The sequence below is a fragment of the Podarcis gaigeae genome (genome assembly GCF_964106915.1).
Source record: "Podarcis gaigeae genome assembly, chromosome: 13".
In the NCBI taxonomy this organism is placed as follows: domain Eukaryota; kingdom Metazoa; phylum Chordata; class Lepidosauria; order Squamata; family Lacertidae; genus Podarcis; species Podarcis gaigeae.
In genome coordinates, this window is record NC_139689.1 from 36,211,830 (window position 1) to 36,232,857 (window position 21,028).

A 21,028-nucleotide genomic window follows, 5' to 3' on the forward strand; every position below is an offset into this window, starting at 1 on the left:
GAACCGCCAGAAGGCCCTCAGCCCTGGACCTCGGTGTCCGGGTAGAACGATGGGGGTGGAGACGCTCCTTCAGATATACTGGACCGAGGCCGTTTAAGGCTTTAAAAGTCAGCACCAACACACAATGAGGTGAGCTTTTTTTTTTTTACTATTTCCACTAAAACAGTAATTGCATTTTATATGCATTATTGCACACGATTGTACGTACTATAGGGACGTGAGTGGCGCTGTGGTCTAAACCACTGAGCCTCTTGGGCTTGCCGATCGGAAGGTCGGCAGTTCGAATCCCCGCAACGGGGTGAGCTCCCGTTGCTCTATCCCAGCTCCTGCCAACCTAGCAGTTCAAAAGCACACCAGTTCAAGTAGATAAATGGGTACCTCTGCAGCAGAAAGGTAAACAGCGTTTCCATGCACCAGAAACTGTTTAGTCCTGCTGGCCACATGACCCGGAAAGCTGTCTACAGACAAATGCCGGCTATCTCGGCCTAAAAGCGAGATGAGCACCACAACCCCTTTGACTGGACTTAACCTTCCAGGGGTCCTTTGCCTTTACCTTTTTACCTTACGTATGATATTAAGCATGGATACATTCCAGGTTTCCTTAAGTAACCAGCGTATAAACAGATATGTACTATAACCACTTAGAAGCCAAACAAGAAACAAAACAAAACAAAATAAAAAAATAACTGTATTAAAAATACTTATATTTTGCTACTTATACCATTTTGCCAAAGGTATATAGTACTGCATGGGACTTGATCTTTGTTATACAGTGGTACCTCGGGTTAAGTAATTCATTCCGGAGGTTCGTTCTTAATCTGAAACTGTTCTTAACCTGAAGCACCACTTTAGCTAATGGGGCCTCCCGCTGCCAGCACACCGCCACAACACGATTTCTGTTCTCATCCTAAAGTAAAGTTCTTAACCTGAGGTACTGTTTTTGGGTTAGTGGATTCTGTAATCTGAAGCGTCTGTAACCTGAAGCGTATGTAACCTGAGGTACCACTGTAGATACTATATACGTTTATAATATTTGCATATAGTTAATCAGGCTGCTTTTTAAAACACTTGCCGATGTGCAAATGTCAAGTTACAAGAAAGGAGATTTGGACGAAACATCAAGAAAAACTTTCTGACAGTAGGAGCTGTTTGACAGTGGAATGCAGACTCGCCTTCTTTGGAAGCCTTTAAGCAGAGGTTGGGTAGCATCTGTCATGGATGCTTTAGCTGAAATTCCTGATTTTCAGGGGGGTTGGACTTGATGACCCTGGGGTTCCCTTCCAATGCTACAGTCCTATGATATGCTTGATGCAAATGGCAGTCCAGTGCAACCAAAGCTCAATTAGTTCAGAACCACCAAATTCCATGTAAAATGGACTCCGCCTCAATCCATATGAACCTACCTGAACCCTGAGATCATCTTCTTCGTGTGGCTCCTCCTCAAGAGGTATAGAGGGCGGCAACACAAGAACAGGGCCTTCTCTGTAGTGGCTCCCAGTCTGTGGAATGCTCTCCCCAGAGAAGTTCACCTGGCGCCTTCATTGTACACCTTTAAGTGCCAGGCAAAAACATTCCTTTTTAACCAGGCCTTTGCTTGATCTGATTTACATCCTATGCCCTTTTAAGATGTGTTTTGTTGGGGGGGGGGGCTATTGGGTTGTTGTTTTAATTTTTGTTGTGTATTTTGTGGTTTTATATCTTGATTTTATTCTGTGAACCGCCCTGAGACCTCCGGGTATAGGGCGGTAAAGGTAAAGGGACCCCTGACCATTAGGTCCAGTTGTGACCGACTCTGGGGTTGCGGTGCTCATCTCATTGAGGGAGCTGGCGTACAGCTTCCGGGTCATGTGGCCAGCATGACAAAGCCGCTTCTGGCAAACCAGAGCAGTGCACAGAAATGCTGTTTACCTTCCTGCCGGAGTGGTACCTATTTATCTACTTGCACTTTGATGTGCTTTCGAACTGCTAGGTTGGCAGGAGCAGGGACTGAGCAACGGGAGCTCACCCCGTCGCAGAGATTCGAACCGCCGACCTTCTGATTGGCAAGTCCTAGGCTCTGTGGTTTAACCCACAGCACCACCCGCGACCCTATAGGGCAGTACATGAATTCAATTAATAATAATAATAATAATAATAATAATAATAATAATAATAATATCCTTAAACAGTACCCCACTCATTTCCCTTTTTTCTCATTATCTCTCTGCAGAGCCCGTCCGGTGATCAACATCTTAGACAAGTCGTTCACGGTTACCCCGACCACATTGGACCCAAACAGCTGTACCGAAGACTCTTGGTAAAGGCTTCCTTCTATGTTCTCTCCTCACAGTTTTTTCTCCTCACCCGCCTGCCCGGGTTCCAGGGCTCTTTGAAAGGCGTGTGACGGCAGAAATGCGATGGAACTGGTTATATTTAGCCTAAGGAAAGGAAGATGAAAGGGGAGCACGCTGCCAATTTTCAGCTTGTTTAAGGGGATGTCGGAAAGAATCAGGAGAACAATTGTTTGCCCTCCCCGCCGAGTGCGGGACAAGAAGTAGGAGTGTTTACACAAGAAAGGGCGGGATTCAGATTAAATGTGAATGAAGAAAACATCTGTCGCTAAGAGCAGTATAGCGCACTGGAGCAAGCTTTATAGAGATGTGGCAGAGTCACCTCCTTTGGATGATTTCAATAATTATTATTAATAATAATAATTAATAAATTGTATACTACCCTTTATCTGAAGATCACGGTCGACAACATAAAAATATAAAATGAAAACACAAAATACCTAATAAAGCAAAAACAAACCAATAACACCCTCTGTCCCACAAACACATTAATTATTATTATTATTATTATTATTATTATTATTATTATTAATACCCCGCCCACCTAGCTGGGTTTCCCCACCCATTCTGGGCAGCTCCCAACAGAATTGTTGTTGTTGTTGATGATGATGATGATAATAGTAAAGCGATAAAACATCAAACATTAAAAACTTCCCTGAACATAACTTGTTCAATCAGCCAAAGGCCTGGTTATAGAGAAACGTTTTTGCCTGGCACCTAAAGATATGTAATGAAGGAAAGGGGATGAATTGTGGAATAATAATAATAATAATAATAATAATAATAATAATAATAATGGAGTTCCCTCTCCTGCGGGGGAGAACTCCTGCTCTTTCAAAGAAAACTCCATGCCCCCGAAATACCACTTGCTGCTCAAGAAAATTCATCACAGCCCTATAACAAAAGCACCCAAGGAATGCATTTCAATACAAAACATCTTTAGGCTGCCATTGTACACTGGGCGTTTAGAGTAGAGCCTTCCAAGGCTGGTTGCTGTGGCTTCAGAATAGGTTTGTGCTCTGCTCCTCCCTTTAAAAAGTGATCACTGCTCGGTTTTGGTTTGCCTGGAGGGAGTAGCAAACTAAGAAGTGCAGGGTTCCTTCCTAAGAGTCACAACCGCGCCCCTTCTAAAATAATGCAATAATTTTATGGTTATACAATAATAATAATAATTTGCAATGCAGTGCCACAATAAATGCAAATCTCCATGTGCTCAGAAAACATCCTACTGCTCAGGTGAGAGGAGACTTAAAGAGGAACAGATAATGTACCCCCAAGCGTTTGCAGAATTCTTTCCCCTCAAGGCTGACTTATCCAAAGCCACTGCTGATGTTTGGGATTATTTGGGTTTTTATTATTATTGTGTATGAATATCCACCTTCCTTCTGTGAGGAACTCAGAATGGCATGCATATTGCTCCATAATTATAATAATAATAATTTATTATTTATACCCCGCCCATCTGGCTGGGCTTCCCCAGCCACTTTGGTCGGCTCCCAACAAAATATTAAAATACAGTAATGCATCAAACATTAAAAGCTTCCCTAAACAGGGCTGCCTTCAGATGTCTTCTAAAAGTCTGGTAGTTGTTGTTCTCTTTGACATCTGGGGGGAGGGTGTTCCACAGGGAGGGCGCCACTATTGAGAAGGCCCTCTGCCTGGTTCCTTGTAACCTCACTTCTCGCAATGAGGGAATCACCAGAAGGCCCTCGGATCTGGACCTCAGTGTCCGGGTAGAACGATGGGGGTGGAGACGCACCTTCAGGTATACTGGGCCAAGGCCATTTAGAGCTTTAAAGGTCAGCACCAACACTTTGAATTGTGCTTGGAAACGTACTGGGAGCCAATGTAGGTCTTTCAAGACTGGTGTTATGTGGTCTACACCCCTGCCTGGAGGAATCTGTGTTTACTCCCATCTCATCCTGCTCCAAGATTTCCAGGTCAATCACATTTCTCTCTTTCTTTCTCTCTCCTTTCCCTCCCCACCTCCTCGACTAACAGCATCAAGGTGCAGCTCTGCTTCTCCTATTCCCAAAGCGCGGGAAACCCGACATACAAGGAAACCATAAGTGAGTAGAAGTTCCATTTGAGAGGGATTTTATTTTTCAGGAGAGAAGTTCAGGGGCTCATCCTCTGGCAGCTGCACAAGACCTGAGCTTGAACTGTCGCTCCTAAATGTATGTGGGCATTCCAGATATGCCCAGAGGCACCTTCCTCTTTCAGTCTTGCCTTTTCCCGGGTTCAGGTTAAACCGTTACCAGCACTGCTTCGGGAGGAACAGCAGGGCAGAAATTGAAGGATAGATAAATATATAAATCGCACCCAGAGCTCATTTTCCGTTCTGGAGCTTTCTCAGAACTTCAACTTGAACCCAGCCCTTACCAGGGGCTTAGGCCCAGAATACAACAGCCGAGCTGAGGTGGAGGCAGAGTGAAGCAGATGCCTCGGGCGGCAGAATCCCATAGGGCACTGACCCCACGGGCACACAGCCCGCCCCTGCTTCCACTGGGGTCACGTGACAGCGGTGGCTGCGGCTTCTGGCGAGATCTCGTGAGAGTTCTGCGAGATCTCACGAGATCTCGCCAGAAGCTGCCAAGTGATGGAGAAAACAATAATTTCATAAACTGTATCGTTTTGGTTATTCCGTTTTCTTTTCTACGGCTCACACTGAAAAGGCCTGTGCCTGCCTACTTTTTTACAGTACAGAACTGGTTGTTTTCAGGCACTGTATGTAGCAAATGTCCCTAACAGAACACGGAAAAAACATAAACTGTTAGAATCTATGGCAGCCGTTGCACGCAAGAGAAGGGAATCGTCTAGGCATGGTCGTTGTGATTAATCTTGAATTGCCGACAAAAGAGGATAGTGGGAGACATTTAATGAACAGGAAAATGAGCCAAAGTCTTATTAAAGACATTGAAAAATGATTTTAATCACAGGATGTTACAACCTGGGCTGATCCTGCAGACTAAAATGATATCGATTGGTTCAGAATGGTAACATTTGGTGGCAACTGCCGAGATTGCTGTAATCCTTTGACTGGAGAAATGAAATCACCAAGGGTGTAAGAAACATTGCTTTGCGTGCGATTCTTCCCCACCACCTCCTTATTTTTGAGGCCATCCCTCTGACTGTTTGTATTTCAATAAAGGCTTCTGTTTTCACTTGGAGCCTGCATCCTTTTCGATTTGGTTTCTGGGAGGGATACCTCCAATCGAGGAACCCCTTTTTAAATTTATCCAACACACGCTCCCCCGGTAAGTGAGGATTCGGCAGGATGGGGGGTGGAGACGACGGGAGCAGCGCTTTCCTGTTTTGCCTCAGGCGGCAAAATGGGACAGGCTGCTTCTGGGTGGAGAGAGTGGGGTGCACATGTGCCTCAGTTTGCCTGCTGAGTCTTGGCAGTGCCTCCGGCCTGTTTTCCCCAGCCTGTCACTTCCCCTTTGCATCTCATTTCAGAGTTGAACTACATGGTGGAAGCTGACCAGGACCGCCGTCCACCTCGGGTATATTTTGCCAGGACGCAGTCCGCAGTCTACAAGGGACAATTTTCCATGCCAAGGGAGAAATGTCAGACCTTGGAAGTCCTCTTGCGGGTAAGGCGAGGGCAGCGGGCAATTTAAGCAATGCATTCGGATAGCTGGGAGTGAGCGAAACATTGCCTATTTATTTATTTATTCATTCATACATACATACATACCCTGCCCCTCTGGCTGAGCTTCCCCAGCCACTCTGGGCGGCTTCCAACAGAATATTAAAATACAACAATCTATTAAACATTAAAAGCTTCCCTAAACAGGACTGGGCATAATGTGTTTGCTACTAGAATAATCTGCATTGTACACTGGTACCTTGATTATTTTGCAGAAATGTGATTGTGGGTTGCAAGAAGGGAGCTGACCAGAGCCGTCTTTTCCATAGGGCTTAGTGGTGCATTGAGCCAGGGCGCCAGCCTCTCAGGGCCGCCCTAGCAAGTGGGGGATCTGCGTGCTTTTGCCAGCGCCCTCCCCTTTCCCTGCATGCCCGACAGCTGTGCCCCGCCAACCATAAGGCTGGTGGGTGTGCACCTTCCCTCCCAAGCCTCTGTGAGGATCACTCTCCTCCCGAGTAGGCTTGGGAGGGGCGCAACTTCACTCCCAAGCCTCTGCGTGGATCGGTCTCCTGCAGCGGCATGGCAGCGGCAGTGTCGCATTAAGATGGCCCTGGAGATGACCCTCTGAGCTTTCAAATTCCTCGACAGAGTACAATCACTCAGAACTGGGTGGAGGGCTTTCTGCAATGAACTCTTCCCTTGCTCTGCAGGCTGACATGCGAGACAAGCTGCACCCCATTGCGTTCTCCATGAACTATTCCCTTGCTGAGAAGCCCATGAGGTTCCAGTTGGGCCTGCGCTCGCTCGATGCGTTTCCTGTCTTGAACGAGGATCAGTCCCGTGAGAATCAGACCGAGGTGAGCGCCATGCAGTAATCCAAAGCATTTCCCCTCCCCCACTTTGCACAAGCTCATTCGCTGTTCAATTTCTTTGTCTCCTCCCCCTGCCTTTGTGAGGAGAATCAGAACTTACAGGGTTAAACAGTTCTGTGTGACGTCTCACATTCTGAGGCGTGGTTATATTCACATACGGGAATCTTTCTCTGTGTGTGAGTTCTCTTTCGGTTTTGACTGAGAGGCGAAGGATGCCTGCTCTTTCGCCAGGCTGATTTACGATGTTTTTCTACGCATTAAAGACTGTTGGAGATAAGCAAGAAGCCTGCATTCAGTCTGATTTATTACCCACACATGGCAACAGTTTCTCCCGCTGCTGAACTCTGCTAGGACTATGCTAAGAGAGCTAATGAGAGCTCAAGTTTTCTATCGGCACGGACGTCTAGTGGCGCAGCAGAAACGTGCCGGACGCCATATTACCTCACAGCCTTCTGCCTTCTGCTGGGTTGCTCAGTATGACTGGACAGCTCGGTTTCCCCCTACTGCTCTTCTTTCTGCCCCTAGGATCTCCCCACTTTCTGCTAATTGCACCGACCTTTCAGTTATGCCGCAGGCGCTGCTCTATTTGCCAACGTTCTTTTTTTTTTAAAAAAAAATATTTATTTATTTAAATAATACAGCAAAAACAGAACACCAACAGAAAAAAAGAAATTTACAAAGGGGGGAAAAACACAGTTAGAAAACATTGAAAACAAACATACTTGTGGTACAGTATTCCCCCCACCCACCCGCAGCTTCCCTCCACCACAATTTGACTTCTTTAAATTTCTATCTCCACATTTATCCTTGCATTCTCCAAATATGTCATTATTTGTCCTTTTTTATCTCTTTTCTTTTGCAGTTCACACATATACTTTACATTTTTATTGTAAGCATATTAGCATATCCTTCTTAGAACAATACTTTAATGTATAATCTTTGAAACATTTCCATTCCTTTTTAAATTTTTGATTTGACTGATACCTTATAATTGATATTAGTTTTGCCAGTTCTATTTGCCAACATTCCTTTTGCTGGCTCCTTCCCCCTCATCAGTTAGAATGTCTGTGCAAATTCCTAAATTTGGTCCAGCAGCTTAAGTTTAAGCAAACTGCAGGTCGGGGTCTCTTGCAAACGGGTAACACATGCACACTAAGGTGAGTTATGTGCATGCACACCCATATGTACAAACGCATACAAATATCTGTGAGAAATCGTCTCTGGTTTCTCATCATCAGCCTTCATAGATCCAGCATCCAGTTTGCCCTCTGGCACCATCTGGTGGGAAAGCCTGTTCACCATCATTTTAAAGACAAAATAAAATAACATCCTGAAAAATGAGTTGCCGGTGGACTAGTTTGCTGTGATGCTGGCATTTGTGCAGTCGTCGTGCGATGACTTTGACATGTGCTCGTGTTTCGCATCAAATATGTCAAGTGGGCTAGCCAAAATTTGGGAGACTCTTCACAGCGCAATATTTATTTTGTTTGGATGGTTTATATCCTGCCATTCAGTTGACTGATCTTCAAGATGGCTTGCAAGTAAGCTTAGGGCCCCACTCTCTTGGGAGCCCCCAAAAAATGTAAAGGAAAAAAACTGGATATACATTTCCAAAACAAATAAAATGAAACCTACATATAGCAACAGTGTTTTGTGTTGTGTAGATTCCTGTGATGCAAGTAATGGGCCTCACCTGCTAGCCTGCTCCCTAAAATATCACTGGTTTCCTCATTTCTATGTATAGGGTGCCTACATTCTGCATGGGCTGGCTGCATGGCAACATGTGCAAATGCCTTGAGATACCTATTAGGTCCATAAATTACCATAGAGCATATATTCAACACAAAAAGCAGTGACAAGTTGTTGTTGACAAAGGACATATAAAGGGCCCCATTACCTTCAGTAGCTTAGGGCCTCATCAAACCTCAGTCTGGCCCTGCTTGCAACATATTGCCATTTACACCACCCACACATCCCAGCAGCTCTTAGTTCTCTCGATGATTGATGGGGTCACAGTGGCCATCACAACTACTCTAGGTGAATCCTGGCTTTGGAGAGACTGGCTGGCTTGCTCCAAAATAACATAGTGGTTTCATTCACTGATACACCTCTCACCTCTGTGGCACACATACAAACCTTCTTACCTAAAGATTGAGAAATAGTTTTTGTTGACTTTTTGCAGGTTTGGATGTAATGGTTAAGCCAAGATGCGGCTTAGCTCTGGGTAGTTGAGAGACAGCAATTTTTCCTCTCAGTCCCCAAATACCTGCTCGCTCCTTTGTTCATGCTTAACAATGGTTTGGCTTAATGTTATGTGTGAACCAAGTAGCCAATCAGGGACTAATCTACACCGGTCAGTTAAAACGTTAAAACGCGTTATAAAAATGTAACACCAGAGGGTGCTGTGGAGCAGCGATCAATCATCAATGTAAAGTTGCATTGAGAACTAGACTACTTTTTTTATATATATACCGCTTTCCAGATCATTGTAGATCCAGTCCAGGGTGGTAGGACTGCATGGGAAGCCTCTTACTCCAGCTGGTTAGATCAGCTACACTATGCCGGTGTGCCTTGTTCACATAAAGCAATGGAGCAAGTCGAAATATTGTGGTAGTACAAGTGGCACATTGGTTGTCAAACTTAATCCGTTCCGGGAGTCCATTCGACTCCCGGAACCATTCGAAAACCAAGGCGTGGCTTCTGATTGGCCGCAGGAGCTTTCTGGACTTAATTGTAAGCTTTGTCAAACGTTCAGCTTCCAAAAAACGTTCGCAAACCGGAACGCTCACTTCCAGGTTTGCAGCGTTCAGAAGCCGATTTGTTCGGGAGCCAAGCCTTTTGACAACCAAGGTACCACTGTATATAGATTATTATTGTATGTATAGGTACTAGTTTGATACTTTCTGTGGTTTACTGGTATATAATTGTTGGTACAGAAATAAAAAAAACCCCCAAATTGATTGTAACAATAGCAACAACTCTACCGCTTTCAGATTCAGTTCAAGAAGCAATGTGGAACAGACAACAAATGCAACAGCAACCTGAAGATTAAGGCTGTCTTTTTAAATGACCAGAACCAGAAGCTGCCCAGGTGAGAAATGCGTTCCCTTTGCACCCTCACTGGCTCGCCACTAGGGGCAGCAGCACGCAGACTTTGCACGTCTGACGTTCTTTCCCTGGCAGCTCCAGAGAGATAACTAGGAGGTAGGTAGGTCGGTGGGTGGACAGCCCTGCTCTGCCTCTGGTCACCCCCCCATCTGTGCCATCTCCCCCGATGCAGGCGGAATGGGATGCAGGTGTTGCAGTACAGCCGGGATGTCAAGAAGCTGAACCTGGGCATCAGCGTCACAAATATACCGTCATCACCCACGAATGGAGAAGATGCTCATGAGGCTTTCCTCAACATCACGTTCCCGCCCTCTCTGCTGCCTTCCTCTGTCCGGCCGGTGAGAGACTTCACCCCTCCCTTTTTATATAAAAATAAGGAGAATATATATATGATTCCCCCCCCCCAAAAAAAATTATGAAGCAATAAAGTGATTTGAAAAGAAAGAAGTACACAAAACACTGTAAAGAGGAATATATATCGTATTTTTTGCTCTATAAGACTCACTTTTTCCCTCCTAAAAAGTAAGGGGAAATGTGTGTGCGTCTTATGGAGCGAATGCAGGCTGCGCAGCTACCCCAGAAGCCAGAACAGCAAGAGGGATTGCTGCTTTCACTGCGCAGCGATCCCTCTTGCTGTTCTGGCTTCTGAGATTCAAAAAAAAAATTTTCTTGTTTTCCTCCTCCCAAAACTAGGTGCCTCTTGTAGTCTGGTGCATCTTATAGAGCGAAAAATACGGTATATTGTAAAGAGGAATATATATATATATATATATATATATATATATATATATATATATGAGAATCTATACAAAGATGCCCCATTCCAGGCATAGGCAAACTCAGCCCTCCAGATGTTTTGGGACTACAACTCCCATCATCCCTGGCTAACAGGACCAGTGGTGAGTGGTATAGAATAATAGTATTCAGTTGTTAGGTAGGTTCATCTGGCAACCTGTTTAAGGCCATCCAAGGACTGGGAAGGAGGATTTGGATTGGGGTAAGTGGGGAAAACCTTGGACCTTCTATATGTTGCCCCATAAACTTTGACCATGGCTTGATGGGAGTCATGAATGAGCCAGCTCCCAGGAACGATTTGCAGCCAGCTGAAGAAAGCAGCCAGGAACAGAGAGGGTTAACTGCCATGCAGGATGAGCAGTAGCTAGTGCCAAAACCCCGACCCCCTTGGAATGCCGGCTGATAAGGGAATGACTGAGAGCAGGCTAGAACGCATTCAAAGAACAAACAGGCGGGAAAGAGACAGCCTCTCAGAGAATGGGGAAGAGGCGGGAGCTGACCCACTGAGTCCGAGGTTTCGCCGAATGGGAGGGCTACAAGATAGGAAGCAAAACAAAAAACGTATGAAGCAAAAGTTCAGTTGCTTCTGGTCATGCCGGAAGCAGTCTTCAGAAGGGTCATCTTGATTGATGATGGTGGAGGCTGTGTTAAAGGCGTCCAGAGCTATCTGTTTGCTTTGACAATAAAGCATCCTATTTAGTTAACTATGCTCACTGTGTTATCAAGCCGGGAACTGGACTCCCGACAATGGGGCTGGTGGAAGTTGCCCCTGTCTGAGCGCAACATTTGCTGCACCACATCGAGTCTGCTTTTGTACAGAAGCGTCAAATTGCTGACGAAATAAGGCAATATTCAGCAAGGTGGCCTTTTCTTTCTTCAGAGCGGCGCCTGCAGGTTCGAGGAGACGGTGATATGTGAGCTCGGCAACCCTTTCAAAATGGACCAGCGGGTGAGTTGTTTTGGGTCCAGGTGCTCCAGAAAGGCAAGGGTTCCGAAGTGGGAGACCCAAACTATGATATCTCATCCAGCACAAAAGATGTGTTCAGGCCTTGGCCCCCTTAGTGACCCTTGGGACTTGGAAATAACAAAACACTGGAACCTTTGACCTGCTCCCAGCCTGCATTCACATTTAAAGCACTCTCTCGCCCACACAGAGAATCCCAGGAACTGTGGTTTGCTAAGGGGGCTGGGGAATCATTGTTCCGTGAGGGGTAAACTACGTTTCTTAGAATCCTTTGAGTGGGAAGCCCTGTGCTCTAAATGGGTGTTCAATGTTTTCTCAATGTATGGTGTGGGTGTTCATATTTTCTGGGGTAAACGGCAATTTCCAGGATTCTTGGCAGGAGGGGGGTGTCTTTTAAATGTATCGTGTGTACGCAGCCCCAGTGTGCCATTGAGGAAGAGCAGACATACGGTACCAGAGTCAGATCACATGTAATTACTCCTCAGGAATGATCTTTGTAGACGGGGAATATGCAGAAGAAACAATTTTGAGGAGATAAGGAAGGTGTTTGTAGAATTTGTACTGCTAAAACGGACAGGGTTCAAACCATCGCAAGAGGTGTTGAAATTTTGGGAGGTTGGATACTTACAATGGAATGGTCTCAGTGGTGGGGTGCACATTTTTATTTTTATTTATTTATGTGGTTGTGTTTTTTTAAAGGAATGGTTTTCGTTTGTTCCCGCAACATTTTTGCACCTTACCCATCCGATTAAAAAAGCACAATAGTTAAAAACCTATCAAATCCCATCAAAGTATCACCCATCAGTGGTAACAGAGTACTATACCACACAATGGGTAAAATAAATACATTTCCCTTTTATATTTAAAGAGTGCTGCTGAGCACGGGGTGGGGGAAAATAAATGAATATCTACTAAGAGGGAGTTCCATATGTAGGGTGTTGCTGCTGCAGTGTTAGGTTTATATCCCCTTATTTGATCAGTATTTGAAATGCTGGTTCTTCTGATTTGCTTCTGCAACCTGCAGCAAGGCATGCTGGGTAACCAGCTTGTGCACTCTTGCCTCCTTTCCAGGCAGAGCTGACTATCACGTTTGAAGTTACTGGAGTTACGCTAAACACTCAAGATGTCACCGTGCAGGTGGAGCCTTCCACGTGAGTCTTCTCCCCGGAGCCAAATAGTTGTGGTTGGAAATGGGAACGTGCATCAGGAAGCCCAGTCAGTACTAGTGTACTTTGCTATAGCAGTTCGAAAGCACGCCAGTGCAAGTAGATAAATAGGTACCGCCGTGGCAGGAAGGTAAACGGCGTTTCCATGAGCTCTGGTTTCCGTCACAGTGTTCCATTGCGCCAGAAGTGGTTTAGTCATGCTGGCCACATGACCCAGAAAGCTGTCTGTGGACAAACACTGGCTCCCTCAGCCTGAAAGCGAAATGAGTGCCACAACCCCATACTCGCCTTTGATTGGACTTAACCGTCCAGGGGGCCTTCACCTTCACCTTTTACTTGGGTATTGACTGAAGGGCTGCAGGGCCAGTCCACCCATGTGGCAAGGTGAGGCGACCGCCTTTGGTGGCAAAATCCACATGAGCCACACAAGGAACGCGTCGCCCACTGTTGCTCCATTGCTGTGGTGGCAGCGACGGCTTTGGTGCACTCCTTGGAGGCTGGATCTGTCACCTCCTCGGCAACCCCAAAATACAGAAGATTCTTGGAGAATAGGAGGTGCTTCCAGTCTTCTCCTAAATGGCAGGGGGTGTCCTCTGGGGTCTCCTAGGGTCTGCACCCACCTGACTTGATTCAGGGTGGGGCTCTTTCCCTGCAACAACCTTTGAGTCCCACTCCAAACATCCGGCAAGGTTGAGTTGATTCCCCAACTTGTTCCCAATGTAGCTCTTCACTCACTCCTTCTTCCCTGGTGAGTAGGATGCCATGTTGTAGTTTGCCTCAGGTGCCGCAAAGTCTTGGGCCAACCCTACAAGGACTGGCGTGGGTAGGGACCTCTGTGTGGACTCACCCCACATGGCCTGGGGCTTCTCGTGTGACTCTACTGAGGACGGAAGGGACACTGTTTTGGTTGACTGTTAAGCATCCCATCTGAGAGGCTCCGACTGACCTCTCTGAACGATGTCTCTCATAGGATCAGCTATCAAGAAGATCTCGCACCCGTGTCGGCAGTCCTGTTGGTAGACTACACCATTGATGCTTCCCTGAGCATGTGCGTATCCACCGCAATGTTTGACGTGGGTTTAAAAAAGAAGCGATACAATCAAATCTTGGTTCTGGAACGTAATCTGTTCCAGAAGACCGTTCGACTTCCAAAACATTCGACAACCGAAAACTGAAAGCGGAAGCCTCAATACAATAGGGAAACTCAAAACGGATGCCGCATCCGACAGTCGGCTTCCGAAAATCATTCAAAAACCGGAGCAGTTACTTCCAGGTTTTTGGCGTTCAAGAGCCAAAACGTACAATAACGGAGGCATTTGGGAACTAAGGTTTGAGTGTATACAAATGCCTCTCAAGATGAGATTGTAAAGTGGGATGTGTGTTATGCTGAGACCTCTACCGCCTTATAACAAACCCAGGGAGCTTCCAGACTGCCGCAATTACCCATGCCATCAAAGTCACTTCGGACACACACACACACAAATAAGTTGTGTAGTTCTTCATCTTCCTTGACATCTGATGGGAGGGTGTTCCACAGGGCGGGTGCCACTACCAAGAAGGCCCTCTGCCACTCTGGGTGGCTCCCAACAGAACATGATAAAACATCAAACATTAAAAACTTCCCTAAACAGGACTGCCTTCAGATGTTTTCTAAAAGTCAGATAGCTGTTTATTTCCTTGACAACTGATGGGAGGGCGTTCCACAGGGCAGGCGCCACTACCAAGAAGGCGCTCTGCCTGGTTCCCTGCAGTGAGGGAACCGCCAGAAGGCCCTCAGCGTCTGGGTTGAATGATGGGGGTGGAGAAGCTCCTTCAGGTATACTGGACCGAGGCCATTTAGGGCTTTAAGGTCAGCACCAACACTTTGAATTGTGCTCAGAAACGTACTGGGCACCTACTCTTGACTCTCATGGTTCCCCATATTGTTTTATGATGTTGCTTGAGTTCCCAGGATTCCACGATTAGCAGATTTGGTAGTAGAATAGGCTTGACAGCAGTATAAATCTACATTGCAGACATTTCCTAAATGAATTCTAACAGGTTACACTTCCCATTGACTAAATTAGGAAAGTGTGACCCGCTCATCCAAGTTGTGAACAGAGCCTGGTTCCTCACTTTGTAAACTTTTCCATCCTTCTCACCTGTCACTGTGTTCCTCTCTCCATGGCAGAGTCAACCGCTGGCTCCAGACGCATTTCAGTGGGACAGTCATGGGCGAGTCAGCCATGAAGCATGAGGAAGACGTAGGCAGTCCCATCGAATTTGACTTCCAGGTAAGGATCTTCCTTGAGAGGTGAGGCTAATACTCTTAAAAATTGAAGCATAGAATCATAAAGTTGAAAGGGACCACAAGGATCCTCTAGTCCTGGAATCTCATCTTCTACCAACTGAGGTATCCCAGAATTGCTTCTGAGTCTCTTCGTGGTTAAAACCCACATGGGCTTGTTTACTTGAGCTGGATTCCATAGGGGGCCATTGATCCCTTGTCTAGAAAGCAACTAAGACACAATCCAGGATTGAATCCATCCCAGTGTGATTTGTTAATTTGTAGAGTTGAGAGTACAAGCACAAGACAGAGGGTTCCTGAAGGGCATGTGTGTCGGCTTATTTCTCCCAGTGCAAAATGTTAAGCCAAATATTTGAAAAGATCTCTTCCTATTTGTGCCTGAAAGAGAAGGTTGAAATGGATTCTTGACATTTCCCCCCAAATCTGTTCTTCCAAGATACTTTGGGAAGGGCAATAGATCAGTGGTTGAGAATCAGTCCTGCATGCAACCTATATAGAGCACTATATAAATTTAATAAATAGTAATAAAATAATAATAATCCTTGACATCTCCAGGTAGGGATAGGATAGACCTCAATCTGAAAAGCTGGAGAATGGTTGCCAGTCAGCCTGGACTGAACTGGATTCACCAACTCAGTATAAGGCAAATTCCTATATGCTCTTATACCTTGACCTTGATTTTTGAAACTGTTGTATTGGCACTGATTTATTACACCTTGTCTTCCCAAATATGTTTGGCTCTTTTATCTCTTATTTTGGCTGTCAGTTTTGCCATTTCTGGATAGTCCATTTATTTTTGAAGCTTACCTCCTTGGTTGGTATTTCTCCTTCTTTCCATTTCTGAGTGTACAGGATTCTGGCTGGTGTTGCCACACAGACACACCAACAGTTTAACTATCTTTTTAGCTGAAATTGAATAATCTTGACACCGAGTGTGTTTTATAAACTCCTGTCCTGTCCCCACACTTTTGCCTAGGGTTTTCTTCAGGGCGACCTCTGCTCCGCTGCTCTCTGAGTTGACCTTCTTTGTACTGTTTCTACCACAACCTGAGGTTGAAAAGGGGCTTCAGCTTGTCACCTTGCCTTTGACTTTCAGGTGACCACGAAAGGCGAGTCTTTAGGATCTTCGGGAACAATCACGCTAGGCTTCGAATGGCCTTATGAGGCCAGCAATGGGAAATGGCTGCTGTACCCAACTCAGATCCTGGTGAAAAGGAGTGGGAACGAGAGTCGGCTCTGCGTACCCCCCGGGGAAGTCATCAACAACCGCAACCTCACAGTGAGTCTGATCTCCAGCGCGAGCCCTTTCTCCCTTCTGCATTCTCTCTCTTTTTCTTTGTACCCTTTTCAATGGGCTACGCCTTCCACCTTGGCCTGCCACCATGTACTGTGTGTAGCTATTTCTACTAGCTATACCTGGGATGCAGGTGGATCTGTGGTCTAAACCACTGAGCCTCTTGGACTTGCCGATCAGAAGGTCGGCGGTTCGAATCCCCATGACGGGGTGAGCTCCCATTGCTCTGTACCAGCTCCTGCCAACCTAGCAGTTCTAAAGCACACTAGTGCAAGTAGATAAATAGATATTGATGTGGCGGGGAGGTAAACGGCATTTCCGTGAGCTCTGGTTTCCGTCACGGTGTTCCGTTGTGCCAGAACCAGCTTAGTCATGCTGGCCACATGACCTGGAAAGCTGTCTGTGGACAAACGGCGGCTCCCTTGGCCTGTAAGCGAGATGAGCGCTGCAACCCCATAGTCACCTTTGACTGGACTTAACCCTCCAGGGATCCTTTACCTTTACTAGCTATACCAGTGGTTCTCAAGTTGTGTTGTGCGACAGGAGAGGATAGTCTTCTTGAGCACATGCTTTTTCAGGAAGAGAAAGTGACCAGTTCTTCTCCTTTCCCAGCTACACGACTGGAGCAGGACCTCAGCGCGGAGGAAGCGCGATCTGCAAACATCTCCAAAGCGTGAGCTTCCCGTCACCTTGCCAGCTTCCAAAAAAGCCAAGTCAGAAACGTTACTGGTGAGCATTTTGGCCATCTTGTGTCATTTCCACTTCTGCTCAGGAGGGCTTTTCAGGAGCAGGTATGTCCCAACCTGGAAACTATGGTTAAACAGCTTCAGAAACAAGCCATATTCTGGAGCCATTAACCATTGTTTTCTCATTTGGGCGATACAAGAAACCATGGTTAGCTGAAGACTTCCTGGTTTGTTTGCTCAGCCAGCATGAAGAGAGGGGTGAGTCAGCTGCATCCATGGGCACAAATCTTTGTCAGATCAGAGCTTATTAAATCAAGTTATGGCCATCCAAATCTAGCCAGTGAGTGGTTGGATGGGAGTGGTACATTTTTTCAGGCAGGAAATAGCTTAGTAGTTCTAGGGATCTGGGCACCCTTATCACCTCTGGACTATATATAATCTTCAATTGGACTATATCCCCATGTCCTATAGGGCAAGTGGGGGAAAAAATGCAAATGTTTCAGATTGTACCTATGGGAAGGCCTCCAAATTAATAACCGGCCATTTATTCCCGCACCATACCTCCAGATCATAGAATCATAGTGTTATGTATTTGGTGGGTCCTGTGTTTGCCTGAGTCTGGACTAAGGATTATGAGCCCCTCTATTCCGATTCAATACATTAGATCCAATCACAGAACATTTCAGGATTTGGGCCTCTGCCATTGGCCCTTAAACTCTGAGTCATGATTGGCAGCTTGGAAGTTTAGACAGCCAATCACGTTGGGAGTGGGAGTGGCCCAGGCCTTCAGGAATGTATATAAGCAGTTGCTTTGTCCCTGTTGTCCAGTTCTGTTAGTTCAATAAAGGTTCTTGCTGTTATCTCTGTGTGTTGCCTTGTGGGAACCCACCTACATTTCACATAGAATTGTAGAGTTGGAAAGGAACACAAGTCATGTAGTCCAACCCCCTGCAATGCAGGAATCTTTCCCCCAATGTAGGGCTCACACACCTGACCCTGAGATTAAGAGTCTCAACCTCTACCATCTGAGCTACTGCATTTGGTTTAGGAAGAAAGGTGGGGGGACCTAAGAGAGATGTACAAAAGTGTCCCTGGTGGTGTGGAGAGACTTGTAGTTTTCCTGGGCTGTAGCTCAATGGTAATGTTCCCAGGTCCAATCCCCGCTGTCATCTCCTGGTAGGGCTGGGATTGTCACCTGTCTGAAATATCCACCCCCCCTCCTTTGTTTCCAGAGCTGTTCCAAAGGAACATGTCGCTGTATCTGGTTCGAGTGCCCCTTGTGGGATGCTGCAGATGTGACAAACGTGATCGTTCGTGCCCGGGTCTGGAACAGCACGTTCATCGAGGTAAATGCTTGTTCTGTCCCCTTGCAAGGATTTTCTTTGGTTAACGAGAGAGGGAATGTTCTTGTCAGGCAACTGCCCCCCCCCCCCCGGCAGTTGATAAGAGATCAAATGAAAGAACGCCTTACCAGTTAGAATCTTTAATAATCACAGCTAGAGAACAAAGACCTCCTAGAAATGGCGGTGCTCCCAATTAAGGATCACACTCCCCCCATCCCTATTAATCTACGTCACTTCTATATCTTGTAATCTGAGTTTGTAGCCTCTGCACTTTCTGTTCTGACACTTTCTGAGCTCTCTGGGAGTTTGGGGGAGGCGGGTGGATTCTGTCCAGAGACTGTGAATCTGTTAACTCTCTCTCTCCCAGTCTTTCTTCTCCTAGCTGTTCCCCATCCAGCAGTATTTCCCAGCTTCTGCCTTCTGAGCTATGCCCCTCTGCAAACCACTGTTCCAAATCTATACTGTCCTCCTGCTCCTGGGAATATTCAGGATCAGGATCAGGGGAGGGGGAGATTCCCATTATTCTTCCTCAGTGCAGCCCTCCTCTTCATGGTACCTGACAGTTCTGGAACATTCCAGAACATCCACTTTGCGCAATTTAAAGTGGGTGAAAAGGCATCCTCCTCCCTAGTACAACAAACCCACTATGAAAAAACACACAAACTGAGACTTGTTGTGGCTTGGAAAGTGACTGGGATGAACGAATGATGGGATGGGAAGATTCATAAAAGCAAATCGGGTTGAATGCAGGACGGATGCTGGTCGCCGTATAACTGCCCTGTAAACAAACCGAAACAAATTTCTCAATAACGAGAAACAAATTTCTCAATAATGTAATCTAACCTCCAAGTGAGCTGTTTGTCAGCAAATCAGGATGTTCAATGAAAGGGTCTCTCATTCGAAGGCATCTTCCTGTGTTCAGTGAGTGGGAGTACATTGAAAAAAGAGTTTATGTTGCTGCTTTTTGATATGCCCGCTCTTTCCTATCCACTCCCCCCCATGGAAATGTAGGACTACAACAACTTTGACCGTGTGAAGGTGGATGGGAAAGCCACGCTGTTTCTCAGGACAAACTCCTCCACCATCAACATGAAAAACGACACTGTGTGGGTGAGTGAGACTGGATTTGTTGGGTGAGGAAACTTCAGAAAGTCCCGAGGTCCAACTATCAATCCCAATGGAAGGCCTCCCAGTCGCCATTCCTTTCTCTCTCCCAGTTAAACTCCCATAATTAGCAAACTCCGTCAGTTCTTCTTGAGCAGCAGCTTTGTTAATTCAAATGAAATCAATTTATTTTCAAAGCAAACAAAGCTGCCCTCACATCCCCATGTGTAAACTCAGGCCTAGGCATGGGATGGTTTGCCCAATGTTGATGAATTAATCAACCCAGATGAGAATACGAGGCCTGAGCTAGGAGCATTTGAATCCCACTGTCCACCTCAGGTGTTGCCATGTTGATCTCTACACACCAGGTCGATGACGTTTTAGGGGGTGAAACTTAATTTTTGCACATTTCTTCAGTGGGGATGGGAACCTTAAAAATATATTTTTGGGCGTGAGGAATTCAAATCTGCCATTGTTTTTATGACTGGACAATAATCAGCTTGGTAAATCAACATTTGATGAAGGAGCACGTGAACTGCTCTCGGGAAAACCAAAGAATTTCCCCTTCTAACAATTCAGGTAATGCTAAATAATAACAGTACAGTAATAAATAATAATATCAGTACAGTGGTACCTCAGGTTACATACGCTTCAGGTTACATACGCTTCAGGTTACACACTCCGCTAACCCAGAAATATTACCTCAGGTTAAGAACTTTGCTTCAGGATGAGAACAGAAATCGTGCTCCAGCGACGCGGCGGCAGCAGGAGGCCCCATTAGCTAAAGTGGTGCTTCAGGTTAAGAACAGTTTCAGGTTCAGAATGGACCTCCAGAACGAATTAAGTACTTAACCCAAGGTACCACTGTACATCATATAACCACAAGTACTTGGCAATCATTTTTTTTTAATGATTTCTGTGCAACTTGACACACATTTTACTTACCAAGCAAAAGTAAATTATACTCATTTAAACCAAAATACCTTTCGAATTCCCAAGTCACGTTACACCCCTCGTTTGGGGAAGTTGAAAGTTGAAAAATTCAGCGCTGAGTCAGTGTCCCCTCCATTCTGCCCTTCCTCCCTTGAGGCAAACCCATCTCTCCCCCTTTTCCCCCCTTCCTTCAGTTCTCGGTGACCATCGACTCTGAGCTGATCGAGGAGCAACCAACCGAGATTGAACTCTGGCTGGTGCTGGTTGCCGTGGCAGCCGGACTTCTGCTTTTGGGCGTCATCGTCTTACTGCTGTGGAAGGTGAGAAGAGGAGGTTTTTTGAAATTGGGGAGCAAGGGTTGACAGGCTACAAACATCAGCTCCTTCCTTTCCTCTCTCTTGGCCCCCATATTTGTAGAGAGACACTCTCAAAACTGCTTCTGCAAAGCCAACCCGGGCTGCACAAAAGAGAAGAAATCACGCAGCAACCCACACAATTTTCTGTGGCAAGCTCAAATGCCTTAGCAGTATTTTCAGGGCTGATATAAATATGCT

General features: G+C 45.9%; 1 protein-coding gene across 3 annotated transcripts in view; it reads left to right on the top strand.

The window, feature by feature from the left end:
* ITGA3 (integrin subunit alpha 3) overlaps positions 1-21,028 on the top strand; it is an 86,595-nt gene that overhangs the window by 54,109 nt on the left and 11,458 nt on the right. For all 3 annotated transcript variants that reach the window (XR_014557430.1, XM_083709128.1, XM_083709127.1), the window contains exons 10-24: positions 2,210-2,296; positions 4,332-4,399; positions 5,790-5,926; positions 6,633-6,779; positions 9,788-9,885; positions 10,075-10,240; positions 11,578-11,646; positions 12,733-12,812; positions 13,798-13,875; positions 14,998-15,100; positions 16,211-16,393; positions 17,021-17,137; positions 18,327-18,440; positions 19,449-19,547; positions 20,669-20,794. Coding sequence is in view for 2 of the 3 variants with exons in the window: in XM_083709128.1 (XP_083565254.1) it covers positions 2,210-2,296; positions 4,332-4,399; positions 5,790-5,926; positions 6,633-6,779; positions 9,788-9,885; positions 10,075-10,240; positions 11,578-11,646; positions 12,733-12,812; positions 13,798-13,875; positions 14,998-15,100; positions 16,211-16,393; positions 17,021-17,137; positions 18,327-18,440; positions 19,449-19,547; positions 20,669-20,794 (1,672 nt within the window). In the remaining variant the exon portion in view is untranslated. The remainder of the gene's footprint in view (positions 1-2,209; positions 2,297-4,331; positions 4,400-5,789; positions 5,927-6,632; positions 6,780-9,787; positions 9,886-10,074; positions 10,241-11,577; positions 11,647-12,732; positions 12,813-13,797; positions 13,876-14,997; positions 15,101-16,210; positions 16,394-17,020; positions 17,138-18,326; positions 18,441-19,448; positions 19,548-20,668; positions 20,795-21,028) is intronic.